The 26,436-nt window shown below is 42.0% G+C and overlaps 1 protein-coding gene across 6 annotated transcripts in view; it reads left to right on the plus strand.

Moving 5' to 3' along the window:
• The first annotated feature begins 10,813 nt into the window (after positions 1 to 10,813).
• Positions 10,814 to 26,436, plus strand: part of SNAPC3 (small nuclear RNA activating complex polypeptide 3) — a 42,269-nt gene continuing 26,646 nt past the window's right edge. For all 6 annotated transcript variants that reach the window (XR_009599249.1, XR_009599246.1, XR_009599247.1 and 3 more), the window contains exons 1-3: positions 10,814 to 11,131; positions 11,800 to 11,877; positions 22,176 to 22,260. Coding sequence is in view for 2 of the 6 variants with exons in the window: in XM_004004386.6 (XP_004004435.2) it covers positions 10,830 to 11,131; positions 11,800 to 11,877; positions 22,176 to 22,260 (465 nt within the window). In the remaining 4 variants the exon portion in view is untranslated. The remainder of the gene's footprint in view (positions 11,132 to 11,799; positions 11,878 to 22,175; positions 22,261 to 26,436) is intronic.

Below are 26,436 nucleotides of genomic sequence, written 5' to 3' on the forward strand. Positions count from 1 at the left end.
GCTTCTAGTTCAGAACCTCTCTTTCAGCCAACTCATCCAGCCAAGCCTAATGCACAATTATGCGGCACACTTGTATTTTACATTTGTCTCAGGTTCTCTACCGGATCATTTTTTGAACTTTCCCCAGTAATAGCAATTTCTTTGGTCATATTTATTTATTTAGCCGTATTTGCGTCCATCCATCCACCTAAATTGAGTATCTGATGCACACTAGGCACTGTCCATGGTTCTAGAGTTACAGAAATGGACAGGCGTCATCCCTTCTTTTGAACAGCGTGTCTATGACAATGACAGTCCCTGCCACACCAATAAATAATCTCAGTACAAAAATCCATGAGCTAGAGTGATGGTACACATACGAGGCAGTGAGAGCACTGATGTGGGAGCAAATGACAATCTTTAGAGAGGGGATCAGGAAGTGTTTGCAGAGTAGCAAATGTTTAAAATGAATTTTGGAGAATAAGGTTAAATTCATGAAGGGAAGAATGATAAGATTGCTTTAGGAAAACACTGCAAGAATGACAATCTGTTAACTATTCAACCCTGCAATCTTATTTCTGGGGTTTATCCTATAGATGTGTTTGTACATGTAACAAATGACATGTATAAGATTAATCATCATACAGTTATTTGTAAGAGACTGAAAAATATCCACATTTAAATTAATGAGCACTGATTAAACAAATATGGTGTATCCATTTGATGGGAGACTTGTTCAGTCACTAAGTCGTGTCCAACTCTTTGGGACCCCATGGACTACAGCCCACCAGGCTCCTCTGTCCATGGGATTTTCCTGTCAAGAATACCAGAATGGGTTGCCATTTCCTTCTCCAGGGGATCTTCCTGAGCCAAACCCACGTCCCCCGCATTAGTAGGCAGATTCTTTACAGCTAAGCCAAAGGGTACCCTTAAAAACACAGACATGAGAAGAGATTATGGCCTGTATGAAACCAAAATGTTGTTAACAGGAAAACCTACAGGTTTGGAAGCAGAGCTTTAATCCCTTCTGATGTGGGTGTATTCTCTCAATTTAAACAGCATTCCTTCTGCCTTATTCCTGAGAGGATGTGAAGGATTTTCATTTAAATACTTGGGAGGAGGGAAGGAAACAAATAAAACTTCTTACCCTGAAGTCATCTTCCAATTTTAAAGAAATCCACTGATATTTTGACTTTTAGAACCTTCCTTTGTATAGGCTATAAGACACATGGCTGAAAACTTTTGACTTAACCTCAAGCAACGTGCCAGTGTATGTCATTAGACAGGTTTTTTCCCCCCTGTTCTTTCAAAGCTAAATGTCCTGCTCTTGAAACGAAGGAGAATAATAATCCTTCCTAGACGTTCCATGCCATCTATTATTATAAAATTCATTCAGGGAACTTCCCTGGTGATCCAGTGGTTAAGACTCCCCGCTTCCAGTGCAGGATATACAGGTTCAATCCCTAGTCGGGAAACTAAAATTCCCACATGCTGTGAGACACAGCAAAAAAAAATTTCATTCAGATACTCAAAGAAGGTACAATTAAGTAGAATCAGTTTCATTCAAATTAGAGTGTCCTCTGACCTTTACTATTCCCTGAGAGTTCAGTCCTCAGTGTAATAGTTGCAAAAATTTTGTTTTCAATTTCCCAAAGGATGACCAGATTCAAGGGGATTGGTTCATTCTACCAAAAGTCAGAAGAACCTTGGTTTTTGTAGACAGCTCTTATTTCTGTCTGCCCCATGACTACCTTCCTTGCTTTGGGATAGGATTCTTCTCCCATCTACTTGCTAATTTTCATCCTGACAGAGCTGTCAGTCATAGCATTTAATCTTGTGGCCACAGAGTGATCTCAGTTCATTTCAGTTCAGTTGCTCTGTCATGTCCAACTCTTTGCGACCCCATGGACTGCAGCACGCCAGGCCTCCCTGTCCATCACCAACTCCCGGAGCTTACTCAAACTCATGTCCGTTGAGTCATTGATGCCATCCAACCATCTCATCCTCTGTCATCCCCTTCTCCTCCCGCCTTCAATCTTTCCTAGCATCAGGGTCTTTTCCAATGAGTCAGTTCTTTGAATTAGGTGGCCAAAGGACTGGAGTTTCAGCTTCAGCATCAGTCCTTTCAATGAACATTCAGGACTGATTTCGTTTAGGATGGACTGGTTGGATCTCCTTGCAGTCCAAGGGACTCTCAAGAGTCTTCTCCAACACCACAGTTCAAAAGCATCAGTTCTTTGGCACTCAGCTTTCTTTATAGTCCAACTCTCACATCCATACATGACTACTGGAAAAACCATAGCTTTGACTAGATGGACCTTTGTTGGTAGAGTAATGTCTCTGCTTTCTAACAAGCTCTCTAGGTCGGTCATAGCTTTTCTTCCAAGGAGCAAGAGTCTTTTAGTTTCATGGTTGCAGTCACCATATGCAGTGATTTTGGATCCCCCCGCCCCAAAATAAAGTCTGTCACTGTTTCCAATGTTTCCCCATCTATTTTCCACAAAGTGATGGGACCAGATGCCATGATCTTAGTTTTCTGAATGTTGAGCTTTAAGCCAAATTTTCACTCTTCTCTTTCACTTTCAAGAGACTCTTTAGTTCTTCTTCACTTTCTGCCATAAGGTGGTGTCATCTACATATCTGAGATTATTGATATTTCTCCCGGCAATCTTGATTCCAGCTTGTGCTTCATCCAGTCCAGCATTTCTCATGATGTACTCTGCATATAAGGTAAATAAGCAGGATGTCAATATACAGCCGTGACGGACTCTTTTACCAATTTGGAATCAGTCTGTTGTTCCATGTCCAGTTCTAACTGTTGCTTCTTGACCTGCATACAGATTTCTCAGGAAGCAGGTAAGGTAGTCTGGTATTCCCATCTCTTGAAGATTTCTCCACAATTTGTTGTGATTCACACAGTCAAAGATTTTGGTGTAGTCAATAAAGCAGAAGTAGATTTTTTTTTTTTTTTGGAGCTCTCTTGCTTTTTCAGAATGATCAGAGTGATCTAGAGCTGATCACAGACTGATCTAGAGCTAGCCAAACATATCAGCTCATTTCTCCAGCCATAGTCACTGATTGAAAGGAATGAGATAGTATGTGGCTGGGCATGTGCTCCACGCTGGGTTAATCATCCTCATGGTTTGTTGCTCTATGGAGCTAAGTGAGAGGGAGCCTTACTATTCAGGTCACAAAAGTTGGGAAGATTTTAAGTATGGGACAGCAGTTAGCCCATACATGTGATATATGCATGTTACAAAATTTGGAAGGCTACTCAAAAATTTTAAAGTCATTTTAGGTTGGGATTGTTGGTATTGCACTTATATGCGTCTTCAGTCGTGTCCAACTCTCTGTGACCTCGTGGACTGTAGCCCGCCAGCCTCCTCTGTCCATAGAATTTTCTAGGCATGAACACTGGAGTGGGTTGCCATTTCCTATTCCAGGGGATCTTCCTGACCCAGGGGTCAAATCTGTGTCTCTTGCATCTTCTGCACTGGCAGCAGATTCTTTATCACTGTACCACCTGGAAAACTTTTATTGACCATGATGGCTACTCCATTTCATCTGAGGGATTCCTGCCTGCAGTAGTAGATATAATGGTCATCTGAGTCAAATTCACCCATTCCAGTCCATTTTAGTTCGCTTATTCCTACAATGTCGACGTTCATTCTTGCCAAACTCAGCTGTGGCCACAGGACTGGAAAAGGTCAGTTTTCATTCCAATTCCAAAGAAAGGCAATGCCAAAGAATGCTCAAACTGCTGCACAATTGCACTCATCTCACATGCTAGTAAAGTAATGCTCAAAATTCTCCAAGCCAGGCTTCAGCAATACGTGAACTGTGAACTTCCTGATGTTCAAGCTGGTTTTAGAAAAGGCAGAGGAACCAGAGATCAAATTGCCTACATCTGCTGGATCGTGCAAAAAGCAAGAGAGTTCCAGAAAAAACATCTATTTCTGCTTTATTGATTATGCCAAAGCCTTTGACTGTGTGGATCACAATAAACTGTGGAAGATTCTGAGAGAGATGGGAATACCAGACCACCTGACCTGCCTCTTGAGAAATCTGTATGCAGGTCAGGAAGCAACAGTTAGAACTGGACATGGAACAACAGGCTGGTTCCAAATAGGAAAAGGAGTACATCAAGGCTGTATATTGTCACCCTGCTTATTCAACTTCTATGCAGAGTACATCATGAGAAACACTGGACTGGAAGAAACACAAGCTGAAATCAAGATTGCTGGGAGAAATATCAATAACCTCATATATGCAGATGACACCACCTTTATGGCAGAAAGTGAAGAGGAACTAAAAGCCTCTTGATGAAAGTGAAAGAGGAGAGTTGAAAAAGTTGGCTTAAAGCTCAACATTCAGAAAATGAAGATCATGGCACCTGGTCCCATCACTTCATGGGAAATGGATGGGGAAATAGTGGAAACAGTGTCAGACTTTATTTGGGGGGGCTCCAAAATCACTGCAGATGGTGACTGCAGCCATGAAATTAAAAGACGCTTTACTCCTTGGAAGAAAAGTTATGACCAACCTAGATAGCATATTCAAAAGCAGAGACATTACTTTGTTGACTAAGGTCCGTCTAGTCAAGGCTATGGTTTTCCTGTGGTCATGTATGGATGTGAGAGTTGGACTGTGAAGAAGGCTGAGCGCCGAAGAATTGATGCTTTTGAACTGTGGTGTTGGAGAAGACTCTTGAGAGTCCCTTGGACTGCAAGGACATCCAACCAGTCCATTCTAAAGGAGATCAGCCCTGGGATTTCTTTGGAAGGAATGATGCTACAGCTGAAACTCCAGTACTTTGGCCACCTCATGCGAAGAGTTGACTCATTGGAAAAGACTCTGATGCTGGGAGGGATTGGGGGCAGGAGGAGAAGGGGACGACCAATGATGGGATGGCTGGATGGCATCACGGACTCGATGGATGTGAGTCTGAGTGAACTCCAGGAGTTGGTGATGGACAGGGAGGCCTGGCGTGCTGCGATTCATGGGGTTGCAAAGAGTCGGACACAACTAAGCAACTGAACTGACCTGACCTGGAAAACATTGCTGACTTTGCTGCTGCTGCTGCTAAGTCACTTCAGTCGTGTCCGACTCTGTGTGACCCCATAGACAGCAGCCCACCAGGCTCCCGCATCCCTGGGATTCTCCAGGCAAGAAAACTGGAGTGGGTTGCCATTGCCTTCTCCATTGCTGACATTATGAGTGATTTTAAAAGTTTTAGCCTATGAGTTCAATAATCAATTTTTAAAAAACAAAGCAGACTTAGGCCAATTAAGCTTTTCAGGTAATAAAGAAAATGCACAAAGTTTGGACAGAACAGTACAGATTGGAGTGGAAAAGACTTGAGGGAGTGGAGTGATTTTTGTTGAGCCTTCAATGATTTAGCTGAACAGAGTTTCAAAAATAGTGCAGAAAAAGAAGCAGGCTAGAAGGTTACCATGACAGGAGCAAGAATGAGTGTCAGTAGGCAGATGAGCAGGCCCGAAACATCAGTCACATTTGAGAGTCTTCAGAGGAAGGGAAGAGAGGGGTCAGCAGTGAGCCGAGGTAAGGGGCACTAGAAAAGGAATCTCTTGTTGCCGGAGGTAGAGAAGTGGGGGAGGAGACGGGCTGGAGTGAGGGAGCCTGCTGGCAGACAGAGGTGCCCTGGATATAATGACAGGCCTAGCTGCCTTCCATCTATGCAAACCACTCTGCATGTGCCTCCAGCCTCCACCCCAGTAGCCCCTGGCATGGCCACAGTTGGTTAGACTGGGCAGAGACACGACATTGGCCATCTGAGTGCTGACCAGTGGTCTGGTGTGGCCTGCTACACAGGGCTTTGCCAAACAGGGAAAACTAGGCCACTCCTATTCTCTTTCTGCCTCTGGCTTTTGGTCTCTTTCTCAAAAGATCCAGAGGGAAGTTTTCTTGTAGCTCCATGAGCTGATCTGAAAGGTTATGAAGCAGGCTATACATCAGGCACAGTGTTCCCAGATAAAATAAATAGTTAAACTTAAATATCAGATCCACAAAAACAACAAGAAAATTTTTAGTATATCCCAGATAGTACATGGGATATACTTACATTAAAAAGCTATTTGCTCATTATTTATCTCTGAAATTCAAATGTAAGTGACCGTCCTGCACTTTTCACCTGCTAAGTCTGGCAACCTTATCACGTGTCCTTATGCATCATGTGAATATGAAGCATGTGGGGCAAAGCAGTACACAGCTCCTCTTATCTGCCTTTAGGGAAAATGCAGTCCAACTGTCTCTGTGCTGGGAGGCACCGTCCCAATGCTGCAGGCGTGTCTCCGCCTTCTCTTTGCTGGAGCTCCCCTAAAGCCATCAGAGGGTACTAAATATTCCTTCATGACAGTCTTCACTGCTCAGTTTCCCCTGACCAGACCACACAGTATTATGAGCAACGTACTGAAGTTCATCAGCCAGGAGCAGGCTGTAACAGTGTCGGACTTTATTCTGCTGCTGCTGCTGCTGCTAAGTCGCTTCAGTCGTGTCCGACTCTGTGCGACTCCATAGACGGCAGCCCACCAGGCTCCTCCATCCCTGGGATTCTCCAGGCAAGAGTACTGCTACACACCAGCAAATGCCTTCCAGACTAGATCTTCAGAAACAGGGAATCTCATATAAATTCTCCCTCTCTCCCTCCTTTGTCAACTCTTCTCCATCTATATAGCCTCTCTTTGAAGCCCTCAGTGAAGTGCCCCCACACCCGCCCACTCCCTCAGTAAGCCCTTGCCCTCTTTGTAGGAAGAGGACAGTCTTCCTCTCTATCTTTGGCTGGGACTTGCAAACTTGAGCCCTTGAGAGGCTTTGCTTTGTCACTGCTGACTCTGGGAGGGTGAGGGCAATCTGTGGTGTTTGATATGCTTAACATCTTCAGAAACGTCCCTAAAAAGCAGGGCACACTCTCCAAGGTGAGTGGTTTCTTCTCAGCTTCTATGACCAGTTACATACAAAGAAAACACATGTGAAAATGGCATTAATTTGACAAGTTGCAAAAGAGGAATTGTGTTGAGAAGGAATTGTTTTCTTTGTCTCCCTGGGACTAGCTTTCATGACCAGAGGTGTACAGTGGCTTTCCTTACCATCCTGGGGGGATGGAGGGTGGTGCCAACTTTAATTAAATCTTCTTTACTATCTCCTCCTTTCTAACCTAGCTAGAAGGGGAGATTCCCCCCACCATTTAGCAATGTACGTAAGGAGCCAGTGATAACTACCTGATAGAGGGGAAAGGAGCGGAGTGGATGTGCACAATGAAAGCCAAGAAGCCTTGGAAGAAAACGTAGTGTGGATTCCTGGTGTCAGACGCCATCAACACTTGAGTTCATGTTTTGGATTTCCATAAGACCTCTATTCTTAGAGAAATAAGCAACATGGAGAACAGACGTGTGGTTGCCAAGAAGTTGGGGGAGGAATGGATTGGGAGTTTGGGATTAGTACATGTATATGTAGACTGGATAAACAAGGGAACTATATTCAATATCCTGTACTAAGCCATAACAGAAAAGAATATGAAAAAGAATATATATATGTATAACTGAATCACTTTGCTGTACAACAGAAATAAATGCAATCTTGCAAAACAACTATACTTCAATAAAATAAATTTTGAAAAGAAGCACTGCTGCTGCTAAGTCGCTTCAGTCGTGTCCAACTCTGTGCGACCCCATAGATGGCAGCCCACCAAGCTCCCCCGTCCCTGGGATTCTCCAGGCAAAACACTGGAGTGGGTTGCCATTTCCTTCTCCAATGCATGAAAGTGAAAAGTGAAAGTGAAGTCGCTCAGTCGTGTCCAACTCCTAGCGACCCCATGGACTGCAGCCTACCAGGCTCCCCTGTCCATGGGATTTTCCAGGCAAAAGTAGTGGAGTGGGGTGCCATTGCCTTCTCCAGAAAAGAAGCACATCACCATCTAAAAAAGGAGTCAGCAAACATTTTTATTATAATTACATATTTTTTATTTTTATTGAGATATAATGCACTAGTTTCAGATGTACAACATAATGAATCAGTATTTGTATATATTGTGAAATGATCACACAGTAAGTCTAGTTAACACCTATAAAGGGCCAGATAGTAAATATTTCAGGCTTTTCAGACCAGTCTCCTGAAACTACTAAATTCTGCTGTCGTAATGCAAAAACAGTCATAAACTATATGAAATCAAATAAACATGACTGTGTTCCAATAAAACTTCTATTTCAAAAATCAGCGGTGACACCATTCAAGTGAGGAAACTGATGCTCAAACTTTGAGAGCTCATGTCTCCCTATTCCTACGTTTCAACCAAGAGCCATGATTTTGGTTTATGCTACCACTATCCCATCTCTCAACTTTTTTATGACCCCATGAACTTGTAGCCCACCAGGCTCCTCTGTCTGTAGGATTTCCCAGACAAGAATACTGGAGTGGATCGCCATTTTCCTTCTCATCTAATGCCACCATCGCAACTCAGTTGTTGGTTTCAATATCCACAATTGGGAAACCTTAGTTTTTTTTGTTTCTGTTTTTCTCTATCAGAAATCATACAAAGCTCACCCAGATTTATAAGAACTCTTTCCTGCCATGGTAGAATCTTTATACTTCCTTTCTGCTTTTGTCTGGTCCTAGTGTTACGTCTGGAGAAGGCAGTGGCACCCTACTCCAGTACTCTTGCCTGGAAAATCCCATGGACGGAGGAGCCTGGAAGGCTGCAATCCATGGGGTCGCTGAGGGTCGGACACGACTGAGCGACCTCACTTTCACTTTTCATTTTCATGCATTGGAGAAGGCAATGGCAGCCCACTCCACTGTTCTTGCCTGGAGAATCCCAGGGATGGGGGAGCCTGGTGGGCTGCCGTCTGTGGGGTCGCACAGAGTCGGACACGACTTAAGTGACTTAGCAGTAGCAGTGTTAGGTCTAACAATAGTCCCATTTTCTGCCAAATTTGCTACAGGGCCAGAAGCTGCCTTTGTCCCAGCTGTGTTATCAGAGAAAAAAACTTTTTCTAAACTCTTATATTGTCATTTGGGGCCTGTGAATTACAATTAACAAGAGTTCACAGAAAAATGTGACTCTAGGAGGCAGTTAGAACTTGGACTTTTGTACTATCTTAACACGATAAGGGAAAGGGGAGCAGGCAGTTTTAGGAAAGCAAATGACTTTCAAGTTTTCCTTAGGAGAACTGCAGGAAGGTACAGCTTTATGACCACATATGCCTGTGCCGCCCTCCTCTAGCCCATCTTCTTGAGTTGTGAAAGTTGCTCAGTCGTGTCCGACGCTTTGAGACCTCATGGACTATACAGTCTATGGAATTCTCCAGGCCAGAATGCTGGAGTGGGTAGCCTTTACCTTCTCCAGGGCATCTTCCCAAACCAGGGATCTCTAGTTGTGGGAGGGGGTTTATGAAAATCGAGTCCTTTGGGAAGGCTCCACCACTTCAGAGAAAATGTTACTGAATTCCCGAATATATGTTAGAGTTCTTCTACCTGAAACTGTAACCTCATTCTCTGGAATAAAGGGATTTGGATCAAGGTTTACAGGCCCTGAAAAGACTAACTGTACTCAGATTGCAAGAATTCAACTCAAACTAGCTAAAAATTAAAGAAATCACGGGCTTACATCATGGCAAGTTTATTCCAAGTCATCCAGTTTCTGTCTGTTTTCTGTTTTTGTTTACTTAAACCCTTGGTCCCCACCCCCACCCCCAACCCCTGCCTCGGCCAGCCCCGCCCGCCCCACCTAACTATTTCAGTGGTTGTCACAAGCTTTGTCTAGGGTACTGGCTACCTCCTTAAGTCCTAAATATGGAGGGAGAGGTTTTTTTAATTTATAGATAAAAGGCCAACGATTCTGACCTTGCTTCTGTTAACTAGTAGCTAACTCCTTCCTCAAATAGCACAATGGGGCTGATAAATACCTGCCTGGAAAGGGTGTTGTTGGAGTTCTCCCCTACACTGGCAAGTGGATTTTTGTTTTTCAACAGCCATCTGTATTCTTTTTAATTGGAGGATAATTGCTTTACAATGTCGTGTTGATTTCTACCATACATCGACATGACTCAGTCACAGGTATACAGCTGTCCCCTGACTTGAACCTCCCTCCCACTTTCCACTTCATCCCACTGCTCCAGGCTGTCACAGAACAGGGGGTTTGAGCTCCCTGTGTCATATAGCAAATTCCCACTGGCTATCTATCTATTTTGCATATGGTAACATATGTTTCAATGGTACTCTCCCAATTTGTCCTCCCTCTCCTCCCTCCACCCCCTCCACAAGTCTGTTCTCTTTGTCAGGCAGTCGGATTCTTTACCACTGAGCCACCTGGGAAACTCATGGGGCCGTTGGTGAGGTTCTAAAGGAACTGGATCTGGAGAGCTGGTTGTGTCCCGGGCCTCAGCCCTCGACCCCCAAGTCTCTCAGACTCGGGCACTGAGGCACCAGCGCAATTCATGAACCCAGGAGTCAAGGAAAAGTCCTGAGCCCTGGGGCCGAGAAAAAAGCCAACAGCGAGACCAAAGGGCATGTCAGGGCCGCCCTGCTCCGTAGGAGAGCGATGCTGCATAACGGTGTGGGATGAGAACCCAGCCAATCTGGCCGCAGCAAACAGACGCAACCGCTCAGCTGTGCGAATGAAGCGGAGAACAATGCGCTCAAACCCTGCACGCGGAGACTTGTGGTGCCCCGGCCCAGGGCGGGTCCGACTCGGAGCCTGCCGGGAAATGTAGTGTCTAAAGCTGCGCCAGTGCAGCGCGGCTCCCCGCCAGTCCGAGTCACGCGCAACTACAGGTCCCAGACGCCCCGCGAGGCCTTGATCAGCCGCTGTTCGCAGGGAAGGGAGTGGGGCGAACATGGCTGAAGACAGCCGAGGCGACCCAGCGTGCGGTGGAATGGATGGCCGGCAGGACCCGGTCCCCAGCAGTGGTGGCCTCAACTTTCCAGAGTACGAGCTTCCTGAGCTAAACACGCACGCTTTCCATGTGGCCGCCTTCGGGGAGCTGTGGCGTGGCCGGCTGCGCGGGGAAGGGGACCTGTCGCTGAAGGAGCCGCCGGGGGACCGAGAAGTCACCGACTCCGGCTGCGAGGATGCCGCCGTGGCCCGCGATCTGGGCTGCAGTCTGGAAACGGCAGCCGAGCTGAGGGCGGTGTGCGGGTGAGTGCGGGGCCGAGGAGACTGTTGCTGCTTGGAGTCATCCGGGGTGCAGCCTTGCTCCTGGGCTCCCCCAGGACTCATCCTTGGGCGGGCCTGTGATTTACTCCCGGGAGTAGAAGGGCCGCCCTATCAAAGCTTTCCCGGAACAACGGGAGAAGTCCCGCGAGGGGAATGCAAGATTTCTTCTAGTTGGAGGGAAGGGACGAGGCAGCTGCATCAAAGATTAATTTTTCTCTTCACCAGATTTTAAAGTGCTTATTAATATAGGAAAGTAGTCAGAGTAGCAGCGACGTGTATCTGTCATTGACAAACATTTTGACGACGGAGGAACCTTAGTAATGATGAGACTGGAAGGAGATTTCACCAGAACAGTGTTAAAACCTTGATTGCCTGTGGTCTCTTTGGGGGATCTTTTGAGTATGCCATTAGTAAGATTTTCTTCAAAGTGTCTTATTTTGGATGAAAATATAAAAATCAGTAACGATTTCTTTCTCCATTTAACAATATTGGCCGATTTCAGTCAGCCATGTATCCTTTTCATTAATAGAGTATCGGCGCAGAATTCGCTTTTAATTCTCTCTCTGATTATTCAGTGATTATTCAGTGATGTATTTGGGACACAACCCAAATGGTTGCGTGATTGCTTTTTTTCTTTGTTTTTGTTTTAGCCTTGATAAACTGAGGTGCCTTGAAGAAGGGGAGGATCCAGAAGTCATCCCAGAAAATACTGACCTGGTGACTTTGGGGTATGGAGGACTTAGCTTTTATTACAAGCCACTTATTTAAATATTTTTTTCAACATTATATTATTCAGAAGTTTACAGTATGGTATTGTTATCATAGGTGTGCTTAGTTGCTCAGTCGTGGCTTACTCTTTGCAACCCTCTTCCCTACCCCCAAGTTCAACCACTGTTGACATTCGGCCCTATTTGATTTAGCTGTATGTGTTTGAGGTAGCTGCTGTGTATCTTTTTCTATTGCTTAACTGTTACAGTAAGTTGCAGATCTAATTCATGGCTAAATACAACAGTGTTAACTCCTAAAAGTATCATTCTCCTACTAAATCAGAGAAGTATTATTATACTTAAGAAAATTAACAGTTAATGCATTCCCTCTAATATCTACTCCGTATTCAAATTTGTGTTTATTTTTAAATGTTTACAAAAGTACAGTTAATCCACTTAGATTTTGGGGTGCAAGCTAAATACTCTGATAGTGTGGTAAAAGGATTAAGTTTTTTAAAAATTTTCTGTCAGATCTATACTTTTGTAAAATAGGATAAAAATGAATTACTAGAAAAATGAAGTTAAAAGAGCACAGTAGAACTCCAAAATTTTTATTACTAAATTCAACAGTAAGATTACTGTCATATGTGTGATCATTTCTAAATGCTTCCTCTCATTGTACTAATTGGATAACAGATGGCTCAGAGATCAGTTCTGGTCTGCCAGCCGTATCTTGAGAAACGCTGCTCTGTGATGATACTGTTATAGAGAAGCCGCATGTAATAGTGAAACTTGTAATTTCCAGTTTGTAACCTGCTTACTTCATACCATCTCAGCTATGTTGTCATCCTTTATCCTATCCTTTCTGTTGTCACCCTCAAAAATTTACGCAGGTGATTTGACTCTATCTTGTTTTTTTTTTTTTTGTAATTGCCAAATCAGTTTCTTTTATGCCTGTTGCTGATATTTACATTAGCAACACTTGGAGCATTGTAAAAGGTTCCTATCTTTCCTGGGTCCTGTCTTTTCTTCCGACTTACCCATCTTGTTATCACCTAAGTGTGCTCATTTGCTGAAAAATTGTCAATGGCTCAGCCTCCCCTCTATGGACAAATTTCAGATTCCTCACTCAGATTCCTCATTTGAAACCTTCCGCATAGCCCAAATCTGCCTTTCTTGATACATTTTCAACTGTTTTCTCTTTCAGTGGCTCAGGATGCACATGGCCCCTCTCCCAGCGGAACCCTACTCTTTCTCTGAGTCCCTAAGATTCCTTTCCACATCTCTGCAACCCGTCTGTCTCCCTTAGGGAGTAGATGCTCTTGTAATGTCTAGAGTACTTCTAATATTCCTAAAGTATTTGAAGACTCATTCAGAGTCCAGCTCCTTCATCTTTGAATTGCCCTTAAGCCTATTGTACTGCTTTGCTCCATTTGGTGCCCTTGAACTGTTGTTGATTGATTAGTTTAATTTTTTTCTTTTTTTTGTATAATGCATATCTGATTGTGTCACTCTCTTTTTAAAAACCTTTGTTCTTTTTTTTTTAAGTAGTTGTATTTTTTTTTAATATATATTTATTTATTTGGCTACATGGGGTCTTAGTTGTGGCATGTGGGATCTGGTTCCCTGACCAGGAATCGAACCCAGACCCCCTACATTAGGAGCTCAGAGTCTTAGCCTCTGGACCACCAGGGAAGTCCGAAAACCTTTGTTCTTAAATGGATCACAGAGGCCTCTATAGAATGGCTCTTGCTGCCTTTTCAGCCCTATGCGCTCCAGCTACATTACACCTTTTCTGTTCCTAGAATGTGCTCTCTCATCCTAGATCTTTGCCCAGAACACTCACGATTCCTTATCGCCTGGTCTTGCTGACTTCTGCTCATTTTTCAACTGTTAGCTGAAGGACTGTGGACTCTATCTAGCTTCCCTGTTATGTTCATGTGGTTCCCAATTCTTCTCTATTGAAATAGTCATCACACTTATTTAATTTTCTGTCTTCCAGCTAGACTTAAAAGGTCCATAAATAGTGTTTGTCACATGCACTGCCATGTCCCCCATACCTAGAATTTTGGCGTATAATAGGGAGTCGGTAGATATTTGTAGAATGAGTGGGATAAATGAAACTTGCATAAACCTAAGGAAGTGATTTTTTTCCAAGACTGACTAAAAGAAAGTTGATGGTAATTATAAAGCAGGCTTTTTTTTTTTGCTATAATGACATGCTCATTGGCTTATAATGACTTTATTAAGCTATGTGAAATGGTAATTTTTAGACTACTTCACACAGTGCTTCCCCTGGCTATTTTCTGTTACTAGAGTCAATTGAATCTCCTTGGTTGTCTTCTGGTCCCTTCCATGGGAAATTTGAGTAGAATTATATGTATAATCTCAGAGAAGGCAATGGCACCCCACTCCAGTACTCTTGCCTGGAAAATCCCGTGGATGGAGGAGCCTGGTAGGCTGCATTCCATGGGGTTTCGAAGAGTCAGACACGACTGAGCGACTTCACTTTCACTTTTCACTTTCATGCATTGGAGAAGAAAATGGCAACCCACTCCAGTGTTCTTGCCTGGAGAATCCCAGGGACGGGGGAGCCTGGTGGGCTGCCGTCTATGGGGTCGCACAGAGTCGGACACGACTGAAGCGACTTAGCAGCAGCATATGTATAATCTAATGCAAAAGGAGTTAGTGCAGCATTTCTTAGTTGGGATTATTTTGATGTACTTTAAAACATTTAAAATAGGACTAATATTAATTTAAACAGTACCACAAGTAAATTAGACTTACTTGAAAAGCCAAAAATCTGTATCTGTGCTTTCTCTTCCCCTCCTAAACCTTCCTTTCTTCTCCCTGCCAATAACTTAAATACATAAAAGGAAAAACAGCACCTAAGTACATCACCCCTTGATTATGGCATAAAATACATTTCTAGCACTTCTTTTCCCTGAAGGAGCTACTGGACTCCTTTTTATGTATGTTAAGAGGAAAAAGGCAGTTGATAGACTGCTGCTCTCCCTGATCCATAGCAAGCTGAATAACTTATCTTCAGCATTTTTGAAATTTTTATTTCTACTTAAAGAGATTTTAATTCTTAGGAATAAGAGAGTTGTTACTACACAGGTGCTACTGAGACTTGTCACCCCAGAAGGTTAAGCAACATTGTTTTTAATTCAATAGCTTGTAAATAGAATATTTAAAAATATTATCTAAGAAAAATTTCCAGAATTGGGAAGAAAACTCAAATCTACAAATTAAAAGTTCTCACTGGTTACCTAGGAAAATTAACCCAGAATTATCAACTCTGTAACAAAAATGCAAATACCAGGCCTTTCTTCCCAATTTCTAAAAATCAGACAAGCAAAAAGACACATCTCATGATGAAAAAAACAGCTAATATAACAAAATATGTATAATTAGGAAATGTAATAGAATTGAGGCCATAGGCATCAGTTTTTCTACAGCCTTATGAAAGTAGTTTAGGCTTACAAAACAAAAACCTTGAAGAGACAATAAACACATCTACAATAAAGTAATCCAGAGAGGCTAAAAATAAATAGTGGGACAAATGTATATCAGATAAATGGAAAGAAATTGAGCAGATGTAATTAATGGTCCACCTGACCTGCCTCTTGAGAAACCTATATGCAGGTCAGAAAGCAACAGTTAGAACTGGACATGGAACAACAGACTGGTTCCAAATAGGAAAAGGAGTACGTCAAGGCTGTAAGTTGTCACCCTGCTTATTGAACTTACATGCAGAGTACATCATGAGAAACTGGGCTGGATGAAGCACAAGCTGGAATCAAGATTGCTGGGAGAAATATCAATCACCTCAGATATGCCGATGACACCACTCTTACGGCAGAAAGTGAAGAGGAACTAAAAAGCCTCTTGATGAAAGTGAAAGAGGAGAGTTGAAAAAGTTGGCTTAAAGCTCAACATTCAGAAAATGAACATCATGGCATCCGGTCCCATCACTTCATGGGAAATAGATAGGGAAAGAGTAGAAACAATGTCAGACTTTATTTTGGGGGGACTCCAAAATCACTGCAGGTGGTGACTGCAGCCATGAAATTAAAAGACGCTTACTCCTTGCAAGAAAAGTTATGACCAAACTAGATAACATATTGAAAGCAGAGACATTACTTTGCCAACAAAGGTCCGTCTAGTCAAGGCTATGGTTTTCCAGTGGTCATGTATGGATGTGAGAGTTGGACTGTGAAGAAAGCTGAGAACCGAAGAATTGATGCTTTTGAATTGTGGTGTTGGAGAAGACTCTTGAGAGTCCCTTGGTCTGCAAGGAGATCCAACCAGTCCGTTCTAAAGGAGACCAGCCCTGGGATTTCTTTGGAAGGAATGATGCTAAAGCTGAAACTCCAGTACTTTGGCCACCTGATGTGAAGAACTGACTCATTGGAAAAGACTCTGATGCTGGGAGGGATTGGGGGCAGGAGGAGAAAGGGGACGACAGGATGAGATGGCTGGATGGCATCACTGACTTGATGGACGAGAGTTTGAGTGAGCTCCGGGAGTTGGTGGTGGACAGGGAGGCCTGGCGTGCTGCAATTCATGGAGTTGCAAAGAGTTGGACACGACTGAGCGACTGAACTGAGCTGAATTAATGGTCTTGATGGACTTCCGAGGTGGCGCCAGCGGTAAAGAAACTGCCTGCCAACAGGAGACGTAGGCATGTGGGTTCAATTCCTGGGTCGGGAAGATCCCCTGGAGAAGGGCATGGCAACCCACTCCAGTATTCTTGCCTGGAGAATCCCATGGACAGAGGAGCCTGGCAGGCTGCAGTCCATAGGGTCACACAGAGTCAGACATGACTAAAGCAACTTAGCACATGCACACAATAGTCTTGATATCAGAATAATAAAGTTCAACCCTCAAAACATTACATCTGACAAAGGACACATTTTATTGCTAAAAACCACAAACCACAGTTAAGAGAAAATACTTACATATACACCAAATAATATAAAACAACCATAAGGGATATAAGCTTTATAAAACAAACTATAGGGGATATAAGAAATTAGCTAGAAATGCATTAACAATAGGGCACCTTAATATACTAATCTCAACACAAGACAGATCAATGGAGAGCTCTAATCAGTAGGATATGTCTTAAGGATATGCATATATATATGTATATGTATAATATATACATAAAATTTATAACCTGTATTAGAGACTACCTGGCACATTCAGAAAAATTAGCTCTATATTAGGTCACAAAGGAAACATCAGTATCATTCATAGAGTAGAAATAATATAAACAACACTCTGATTACAACAAAATAAAGCTAAAATTTACTCAAAAAAAACGGGCCATTCCAACATGGAACTGTTCTAACACGGCTACTGTTCCAACATGGTAAAGTATGTATGCCTTGGTTGTAAAGCTAGTATCTTATTTAATAGAGAGGCATTAAAGCAGTACAGGTATTTTTACTAAGATCTGGAGTAAGGCAAGCATGCCTAGTATCTCCACTTACTTTCCAGCATTGTACTATTGGATTAGCCATGCAGTTGACAAAAGAAATCAATTAGAAGCATAAGAGTAGATGCAGAAGAAAAATTAGCTCTATTTGTGAGTGATAAAATGGTGTTACCTGGAAAAGAAATAAGTGCTAAAACAGACCAAAAACAAAAGAATTTAGTGTTAGAACAGGATACAAAATTGATATATAAAAAATAATATCCTTCATATAAACAATAAACAACTAGAGGACATAATGGTGGAGAAAATTCCTATTTACAATAGTCAGAAAGATTAAACATTTAAGAATAAATTTAACAAGAAATGTGTAAAGCTGAGGTAAACAAAAATTATAAACCTTCCTGAAAGACTCAGAAGAAATCTTGAAAAAAATTGAAAGATATCCTCTGTTCTTTGATAGAAATACTTTGCTTTATGATGTTGTCAGTTCTTTCTAAGTTAATTTACAGATTAAGTACAATCCCAATAAAAATACCGAAAGTATTGGTTCATTCATGGAGTTAGTTGATGATAAACTTCATATGGGATATTTGCAAGAATAACTAGGAAAAATTGGGTGGGGGGAAGAAAATTGTGACTTCCTAGTAATTTTGCTATATATTAAAATATACTACAAAGTCTTTATAATTAAAATAGTTACTAGCTCCTGAGTAGACAAATAGACGTTTAAAATAAAAGAGAAAGTCCAGTTAGATTCAAATGCATATGGAAGTTTAGTATGACACTATACACAAGACAGAGGATGAGATGGCTGGATGGCATCACTGACTCGATGGACGTGAATGTGAGTGAACTCCGGGAGTTGGTGATGGACAGGGAGGCCTGACGTGCTGCGATTCATGGGGTTGCAAAGAGTTGGACACGACTGAGCAACTGAACTGAACTGATACACAAGAATAAATTCCAAAGGGATTGGGATCAAAATGTAGAGAATGAAACATACCTACCTTGGTATAGTGAAAGGCTTTCTAACTGTGATTTAAACCCAGAAATAATAAAAGGTAAAGATTGATAAAATTGACTACGTAAACATGTAAAGTTTTGCATGACAAAAAAAGCACCATAAAGTCAAGCGCTGCCAGACTTGGAGAAAATAACCCTAATATATAAGCCCTTAAAAGTTAAGGGACAAATACCAAAAGCGCAAAGGGAAAATGGGAAAAAGATACGAACCAATAATTCACACATACGAAAGGATCAAAATGATTCACAAACATGAAAAAATGTTCGTGCATATTCATTATTAGAGAAATGAAAGTTAAAATGAACTTTTTTCTCTTACTGTTGTTGTTAAGTTGTGTCTGACTCTTTGTGACCCCACGGACTACAGCCCACCAGACTCCTCTGTCCATGAGATTTCTCCAGGTAAGAATACTGAAGTGGGTTGCCATTTCCTATTCCAGGGGATCATCCCAACCCAGGTCTGCATTGGCAGGTGCGTTCTTTATTACTAAAGAGCCACGAAGGAAGCCCTTTCTCCTATTAGACTAGCACAAATTTTAAAATATACATTCTTTTGAGGAGGTGAGGGGAAGCAGGCATTTTTATACATTCCTGATGGAAACAACAACGCTCCTCTAGGGAAATCTGGTAATGCCCAACACAAAATTACCCAGGCACTTAACTTTTGACTCTGCAGTCCAACTTCTAGCATTCTCTGCTGAAGATACACCTCCAACAATATGAAAATATATTATGCACAAGGTTATTCATTACAGCATTGTTTATAACTGCAAATATTTGAAATATCCTAAATACACATATGTAGGAGAATGTCAAAGGAATTATATTGGACATCCACAAGTGGAGTATGGTACAGCTGTGCTAAAAGACGAGGAAGGATGAACCAATAGATTTCTAGGCAATACTGATTTGTAAAAAAAAAAAGCAAAGCCCCAAAGCATATGCTCCCCTTTATGTAAGAAATATTACTGGGTATCAATTTATTGGCTCTCATTTTAAAATGTACCCTTTTTGCCTGCTCTGTAAAAATGAGTCTCAGCTCTTTAAATATTTTTCCTTTCCCAGCTGGCACAGTATTAAATAAGCTGTGTCAGTAAAGGGCACAGGTGAGACTTTCGTGAGGACAGAGTTTTGCTTCTTGGTCCAATGTTTAGCAGGGACCTGCTGTGCTTCCCAAGCACCCAGCTCCTGCATTACCAGGCAGTCATTAACACAGCCGCTTTCTCCACCACTCCACTCCGCTTGAAACCTCCCTATAAAAGCTTTTCCTAGTACCCTTGTGGGCAGATTTCCAGCAGTTTTCACTGATGTACCCTAGCAACTTCTCTGATATTCAGCAAGTCACAGCTGTTCTCTCTCCCACAAGGTCTGGATCTGAGTCCTATGCGTCTGCTATTCCTGTATTCTCGAGATTTCCCTACTTCTTACTTGGCATTCCCTCATCCTTCCAGTCCTGAGTTAATAATTCATTAGATTAAGCTTTGTCTGGTTACTGTTTGGGCCTCCCTGGTGGTTCAGATGGCAAAGAATCCGCCCACAGTGCTGGAGACCTGGGTTTGATCCCTGGGTTGGGAAGATCCCCTGGAGAAGGGAACGGCTACCCACTCTAGTATTCTGACCTGGAGAATTCCATGGACTTTTTAGTCCATGGGATCGAAAAGAGTTGGACACAACTGAGAGACTTTAACTTTCATTTAGTTACTGTTTAATTTTTTTCTCCTAATTGAACTCAGACTGATAGAAAAAGTAATCTTAAGAAAATTTGTAGGTATCTATGTATTTGAACAAAAACAATGTAGAGGATAAATCAGAACTACAGCGCTTTGTGGCCCACAGTGGGTAGACAGGAGAGGGTTGGAAAGAAAGGAGGGATCAGGTACAGGTTAGTGGTCCAGACAAAGAAGGAATGATGCTTCTCTAAATAGATATACTTTTTATAATTCTTTTATAACTCTCTTAGAACCATAGTAGTGGTTCACATATCTTTTACACACCTCAAAAGTAATCAGACAATTAAAACCAGCCAGGATGTTGGGGGAGACTGAAGTAGTTAGTCTAATTGTGTTACAAGTAAATAGCGTAGCAACACTGAAGAGAATTAGGAAGAAAGGTCTAATCTGATTCCGTACAGAAGCATACTTTGATTCAGTGTTGTAAGGCTGAAGACAAGAAGAACTGTTCATTAGTGGTTTTCACAGGGGTGTTAGCAGGTTAGCAGTTCTGAAGCCATGTATTTTAAAGAAGCAAACACTTAAGCGAATAGATTTAGATACAGGGAGCTGAGTTTCTCACTTGTGGAGAAAAGTTGTAAACAAGGAAAGGTTGAAGGCTACAATGAATCCTGTGATTCTTGGGATTAGAAGTATTAGTTTAAACCATGGATTTAAAAGTACATAACAGAAAAATACCAAAACACAGATGTGTGTACATGTGTGGTTTGGTGTATTTTTTCTTTGAGGCTTCCCTGGTGGGTCAGTCATGAAGAATCCACCTGCCAGTGCAGGAGACGTGAGTTTGATCCCTGGGTCAGGAAGATTCTGTGGAGGAGGAAATGGCAACCCACTCCAGTATTCTTGCTTGAAAAATCTCTTGGACAGAAGAGCCTGGCAGACTGCAGTCCACAGGGTCACAAAGAGTCAAACTCGACTGAACACACACACAGTATGTTTCCTGCCTCTGCTGAGAGTCCTGGAAGCAGAGACTGCAGGAACAGTGAGAATGCCTCATGCTCAGATACAGGTCTCTAAACCTCTTTCCAGTGAAGAAACTAGGTCTCCTCGGAAGAGTGGCTGATTTAGGGCTGAGACATGAAAATGCTCAAGGGTGAGTCTTGAGAATTTTATGGTTCCATAAAGTAAGGAAATGGTTAACTAGGAAAAACAAAAATGTTGAGAACTTGTTGATAGAACAGGAGCTCCTAATGGCCAAAGCTAGAATAATTTGAACAACCGAATAACAATACTAATACTAATAACAATACAGATTTTAACCTGTAGAATAAGGTAAATATTTATGAATTTGTACTAATACAAGTAACCAAATAAATAAATGGGAAGAAAGAGGTAATATTCATAATACCAATGAATGAATGTTAAAGGAGAAAAATAGAGGATCAGTGTTAGGCATAAACCACAGTAATACATGTTACAGATGAAGTCTACTAGTGAATGATAAATTACTGGATGTAAGTTTCAAGGGAAACAAGATTTGCATAGTCTGAAAGTATCTCCCCCCCAACCCCAAACACTTACCAGGTACAAAGGAAAAGAAAATATCTTTCTAGTGTGGGAACCTAGCAGATAGGAACTTAAACAAGGTAAGTATCTCCAGGAATAAGATATTAATTTTATGAATAACATTGTTAACCTCATGATGATACAGTGAGGACATGATCTTATGGTATTCTTGCCCAAAGAATATAAGCTTACTCCAATTACGAGGAAACAGCAATTAAGGACATTCTACAAAATCACTGATCAGGGTTTTTTCAAAGTGTCAAGATGATGAAAGACAGACTGAGGAACTTTAAAAGACTGGAAGGGAAAGGAGAAATAAAAAAGTGTTTGCATAGGAGCCTGAGACAGTTAAAAGAAGCACTAAACTTAATACTTGGTGAAATTTGAAAAAGTTTTATAGTTAATAATACTGTATTAATGTTAATTTCCTGGTCTTGATAATCTCTGAACAGTTAAGATGTTAACAGGGAAAACTGGCTAAGAGATAAAAGGGAACTCTGTAATATTTTTGCAGCCTTTCTTTAAGTCTAAAATTAGTTCATAATAAAAAGCTAAATAGTAAAGATATTTTTGAAGCCCACCAAAATATTGAAGTCTGATTTTTCTTGTAACAGGATTAGAAAGAGGCTTCTGAAGCACCGGGAAGAAACCTTAAGGATAGATCGAGCCTGCAGACAAGAAACATTTGCTTACGAGATGGTAAATGTCCTCTCTTTTCCACCTTTTCCCATGAAACAAAATCTCTTCATTGGCTGTTACCCATGACTATATGGTAGTTCATATTGGATATGCTTAACTGGAAACAAATGAGAGAACCTTCACTGGGACTGGGAGCCAGTAGGAGAAAAAAACGCATGAAATTCAGGTGATGGGGAATTCCCTGATAGTCCAGTAGTTAGGACTCCACGCATTCACTACCTGGGGTGTGCGTTTGCTTCCCTGTTGGTAAACTGAGGTCCTGCAAGTCGTGCAGCACAGGCAAAAACAAAAGAAAGTTCGTGATGGCACATTTTCCTCTCAATGCTTGGCCTTTATTTTTGTTTTTGCTTTGGTCTTGCTCTCTCTTAGGCTAATTTCATGCCTCTCACCACCCTATTTCTGACGTTTTTCTTCTGCTCCTGGTTTTGGTCTGTAGTGCGTGCTCAGAGGTGTCCAACTCTTTGCAAGCCCATGGACTGTGGTCCACCAGACTCCTCTGCCCTTTGAATTTTCCAGGCAAGAATACTGGAGTGGGTTGCCATTTCCTCTTCCAGGGGATCTTCCCAACCCAGGGACTGAACCCATGTCTCTTAAATGTCCTGCACTGGCAGGCGGGTTCTTTACCACTGCGCCACCCATTCTTTTCTAATCCATTGTTTCTTAGGTAAAACTCTCAGAATGACTTCAGATGATGAATACCGAGGAATCTATATAACATGAAATTTAACATTTTAACCATTTTATTAGCTTAGCTGTGGGTTTTTCATATATGGCCTTTATCATGTTGAGTAAATTCCCTTCAGTTCCTATTTTATTTAATGTTTTAATCAAGAAAGGGTATTGACTTTTGTAGAAAAATTTTTTTTTTTGGCATCAGTTGGGATGATGTTTTTTCCATCATTCTGTTAGTATGGTGATTTGTTATGTTGAAATACCCTTGCATCCTCAGAATGAGTCCCCCTTGGCTTTGTGACATGCAGTCCCTTTTATATGGTGCTGACCTTGATTTGCTAGTATTTTGTTAAAGTTTTATCTTTATATTCATGAAGGATATTGACCTGTAGTTTTCTCACAATGTCTTTGTCTGACTTGGGTATCAGAGTGTGCTGATCTCATAGAATAAGTTAGAAAGTATTTTCTCCTTTTCAGATTTTTTGGAGGACTTTAGGAAGGAGTGATAAATTCACGTGAAGCCATCTAGTCCTGGGCTTTTCCTTGTTCAGTTCAGTTCAGTTCAGTCACTCAGTCGTGTCTGACTCTGCGACCCCATGAATTGCAGCATGCCAGGGCTCCCTGTCCATCACCAACTCCCAGAGTTCACTCAGACTCACGTCCATCGAGTCAATGATGCCATCCAGCCATCTCATCCTCTGTCGTCCCCTTCTCCTCCTGCCCCCAATCCCTCCCAGCATCAGAGTCTTTTCCAATGAGTCAACTCTTCACATGAGGTGGCCAAAGTACTGGAGTTTCAGCTTTAGCATCATTCCTTCCAAAGAAATCCCAGGGCTGATCTCCTTCAGAGTGGACTGGTTGGATGTCCTTGCAGTCGAAGGGACTCTCAAGAGTCTTCTCCAACACCACAGTTCAAAAACATCAATTCTTCGGTGCTTAGCCTTCTTCACAGTCCAACTCTCACATCCATACATGACCACAGGAAGCACCATAGCCTTGACTAGACGGACCTTTGTTGGCAGAGTAATGTCTCTGCTTTTCAACATGCTATCTAGGTTGGTCATAACTTTCCTTTCAAGGAGTAAGTGTCTTTTAATTTCATGGCTTCAGTCACCATCTGCAGTGATTTTGGAGGTTTTTAAGTTTTGATTCAGTTTTCTTACTTGTTACAGTTCTATTCATACTTTATATTTTTTCTAGAGTCGGTTTTGATTATTTCCTTCCTTCTGCTAGTGTTGGGTGGAGAAGGCAATGGCAACCCACTCCGGTACTCTTGCCTGGGGAATCCCAGTGACGGGGGAGCCTGGTGGGCTGCAGTCCCTGGGGTCGCACAGAGTTGGACACGACTAAAGCCTCACAGCAGCAGCAGCAGCTAGCGTTGGGTTAAGTTTTCTTTTTCTGGTTCCTTAGGGTATGCACTTGGGTTATTGGTTTGAGATTGTTCTTTTCCAGTGTACATGTTTAGAGCTAAAAGTTTTCCTCTTTCTATGGCTTTTGCTGCATCTTGTTAGGTTTCTAATGTTGTGTTTTTGTTTCCATATGTCTCAGAGTATTTTGTTATTTCCCTGTGGTTTCTTCTTTGACCTATTGATTGTTTAAGGGTGTATTGTTCAATTTCCACATGGAAATGTTCAGTGTTCTGTCTCAGTGTTTGGGGTTCCTCAGTGGTAGTTTCTGTCAAATTCTTTTTTTCTTGTGAATGGGGCATATTTTCCTGTTTCTTTGTGTGTTTTATAAGTTTTTGTTGAGAACTGGACATTCCGAGTGTGTTTTTTTCCTTGTTGAGGCCTAGAGCTGTTTTGAATTTTCCAAACTATTCTTCTAGTGTGTAGTCCTTGTTGTGTACAAGCATATCTCATTTTACTGCACAATATTATGCTTCACAGGTAGTGTGGTGGTGGTGTTTTTTTTTTTAAATTATGAAGGTTTGTGGCAACCCTGCATTGAGTAAGTCTATTTGGCACCATCTTTCCAACAGCATTTGCTCCCTTGATGTCTCTGTCACAGTTGGATTATTCCCACAATATTTCAAACTACTTCATTATTATCATACTTACTATGGTGATCTCTGATCATCAACATTACTACTACAGCTCATTGAAGGCCAAGAAGATAGCGTTTTTTATCAATAAAGTGTTGTTAATTAGAGTTCCAGTCTGTACATTGTTTTTTGGGACATGATGCTATTATTACACACCAAATAGACTATAGCATAGTGTAAATATAACTTATGTGCATTGGGAAACCAAAAAATTCATATGACTCACTTTATTGAGATAGTTGTTTTTGTGGCTGTCTGGAGCTGAACCCACAGTAGTTCAAGGTCTACCCATATGGTCGCTGATGTTTCTGATTCATTATCTCTAGTCAACCAGTGACCTGATCAAGATTTCCTTAAATGTGTGACTCCACAAAGGGTCCTGTGTCTTTAAATTTTCCAGTTGATGCTGCTGGGGAAAGCCACTTGGTGGTAAGAGCATTGCAGAGAAGCAGCCAATTCTGACTCCATGTTGAACCTGTTTCTTTGACTTGCTTTTCTTTGCTTTTGTTATTATAATCATATGTAATGGATGTTTAAAAGGACCCTGCCCCTCAGCCTGACATAAGTGCCTTTTTTCAGAACCCTGTCCTCTAGATGGCAGGAAGGAAGAAATGAATACATCCCCCGCCTGAGGCTTGCCATTTTAGGAGATGTTTGCGAGATTAATGGCCCTTTTCTTTGCTTCCTCACCTCACCCCATCTCTGATGTATGAAAGAACCTAGCATTCAGACCCCAATAAGATGGTTATTTTGAGGCACTAGCCTGCCATCTTCTCACTCTGCTAGCTTTCTGAATAAAGTCATTTTCCTTGCCTCAACACCTCATCTCTCAGATTCATTGGCTTGTCATGGGGTGAGCAGAGCAAGCTTGGACTCTATAACAAGAGGACCAGAACCAAGGCAAGCTTCTGCACCAGGGCCTCAGAGCATTGCCAGACCAACCACAGTATGCTTACCCCTATTTTTTGGAGAACATGATCCCACGTTGCTCATCTTGGCATCAGCTACCTTTTCCAGGACCACAGCCTGCTATCTCTACATCTGCAATGGGGCTAAGAGTGGGGCATGGTAGTTGGTTTATACCCTCTGCTTACCTAGGAAACACAGCAGCTTCTTCATTGGGGCACTCACCTGGTTGATACAAGAGTCTGATCAGAGTCCACGTGCAAAAATAGTTAATTCCGATCTCTTCTGTCTTCATGGTTGCTTTGCTGGAGGGACTTACCCTACTGTGCCTCTGTTTCCTACTGTGCCATTTTGCATGATGTCACTCCCACCTATTTTTAAAATACCTTTTGCACCTTCTTAACCAGTGCACTCTGGTGGCCTCTATTTTATAGTTATTGGGGCTTTCCTGGTGGCTCAAACGGTAAAGAATTTTCCTACAATGCAGTAGACTGGGATTTGATCCCCGGGTTGGAGAGATCCCCTGGAGAAGGGAATGGGCCACCCACTGCAGTAGG

This window comes from Ovis aries, chromosome 2 (genome assembly GCF_016772045.2).
Source record: "Ovis aries strain OAR_USU_Benz2616 breed Rambouillet chromosome 2, ARS-UI_Ramb_v3.0, whole genome shotgun sequence".
NCBI classification, from domain to species: Eukaryota; Metazoa; Chordata; class Mammalia; order Artiodactyla; family Bovidae; genus Ovis; species Ovis aries.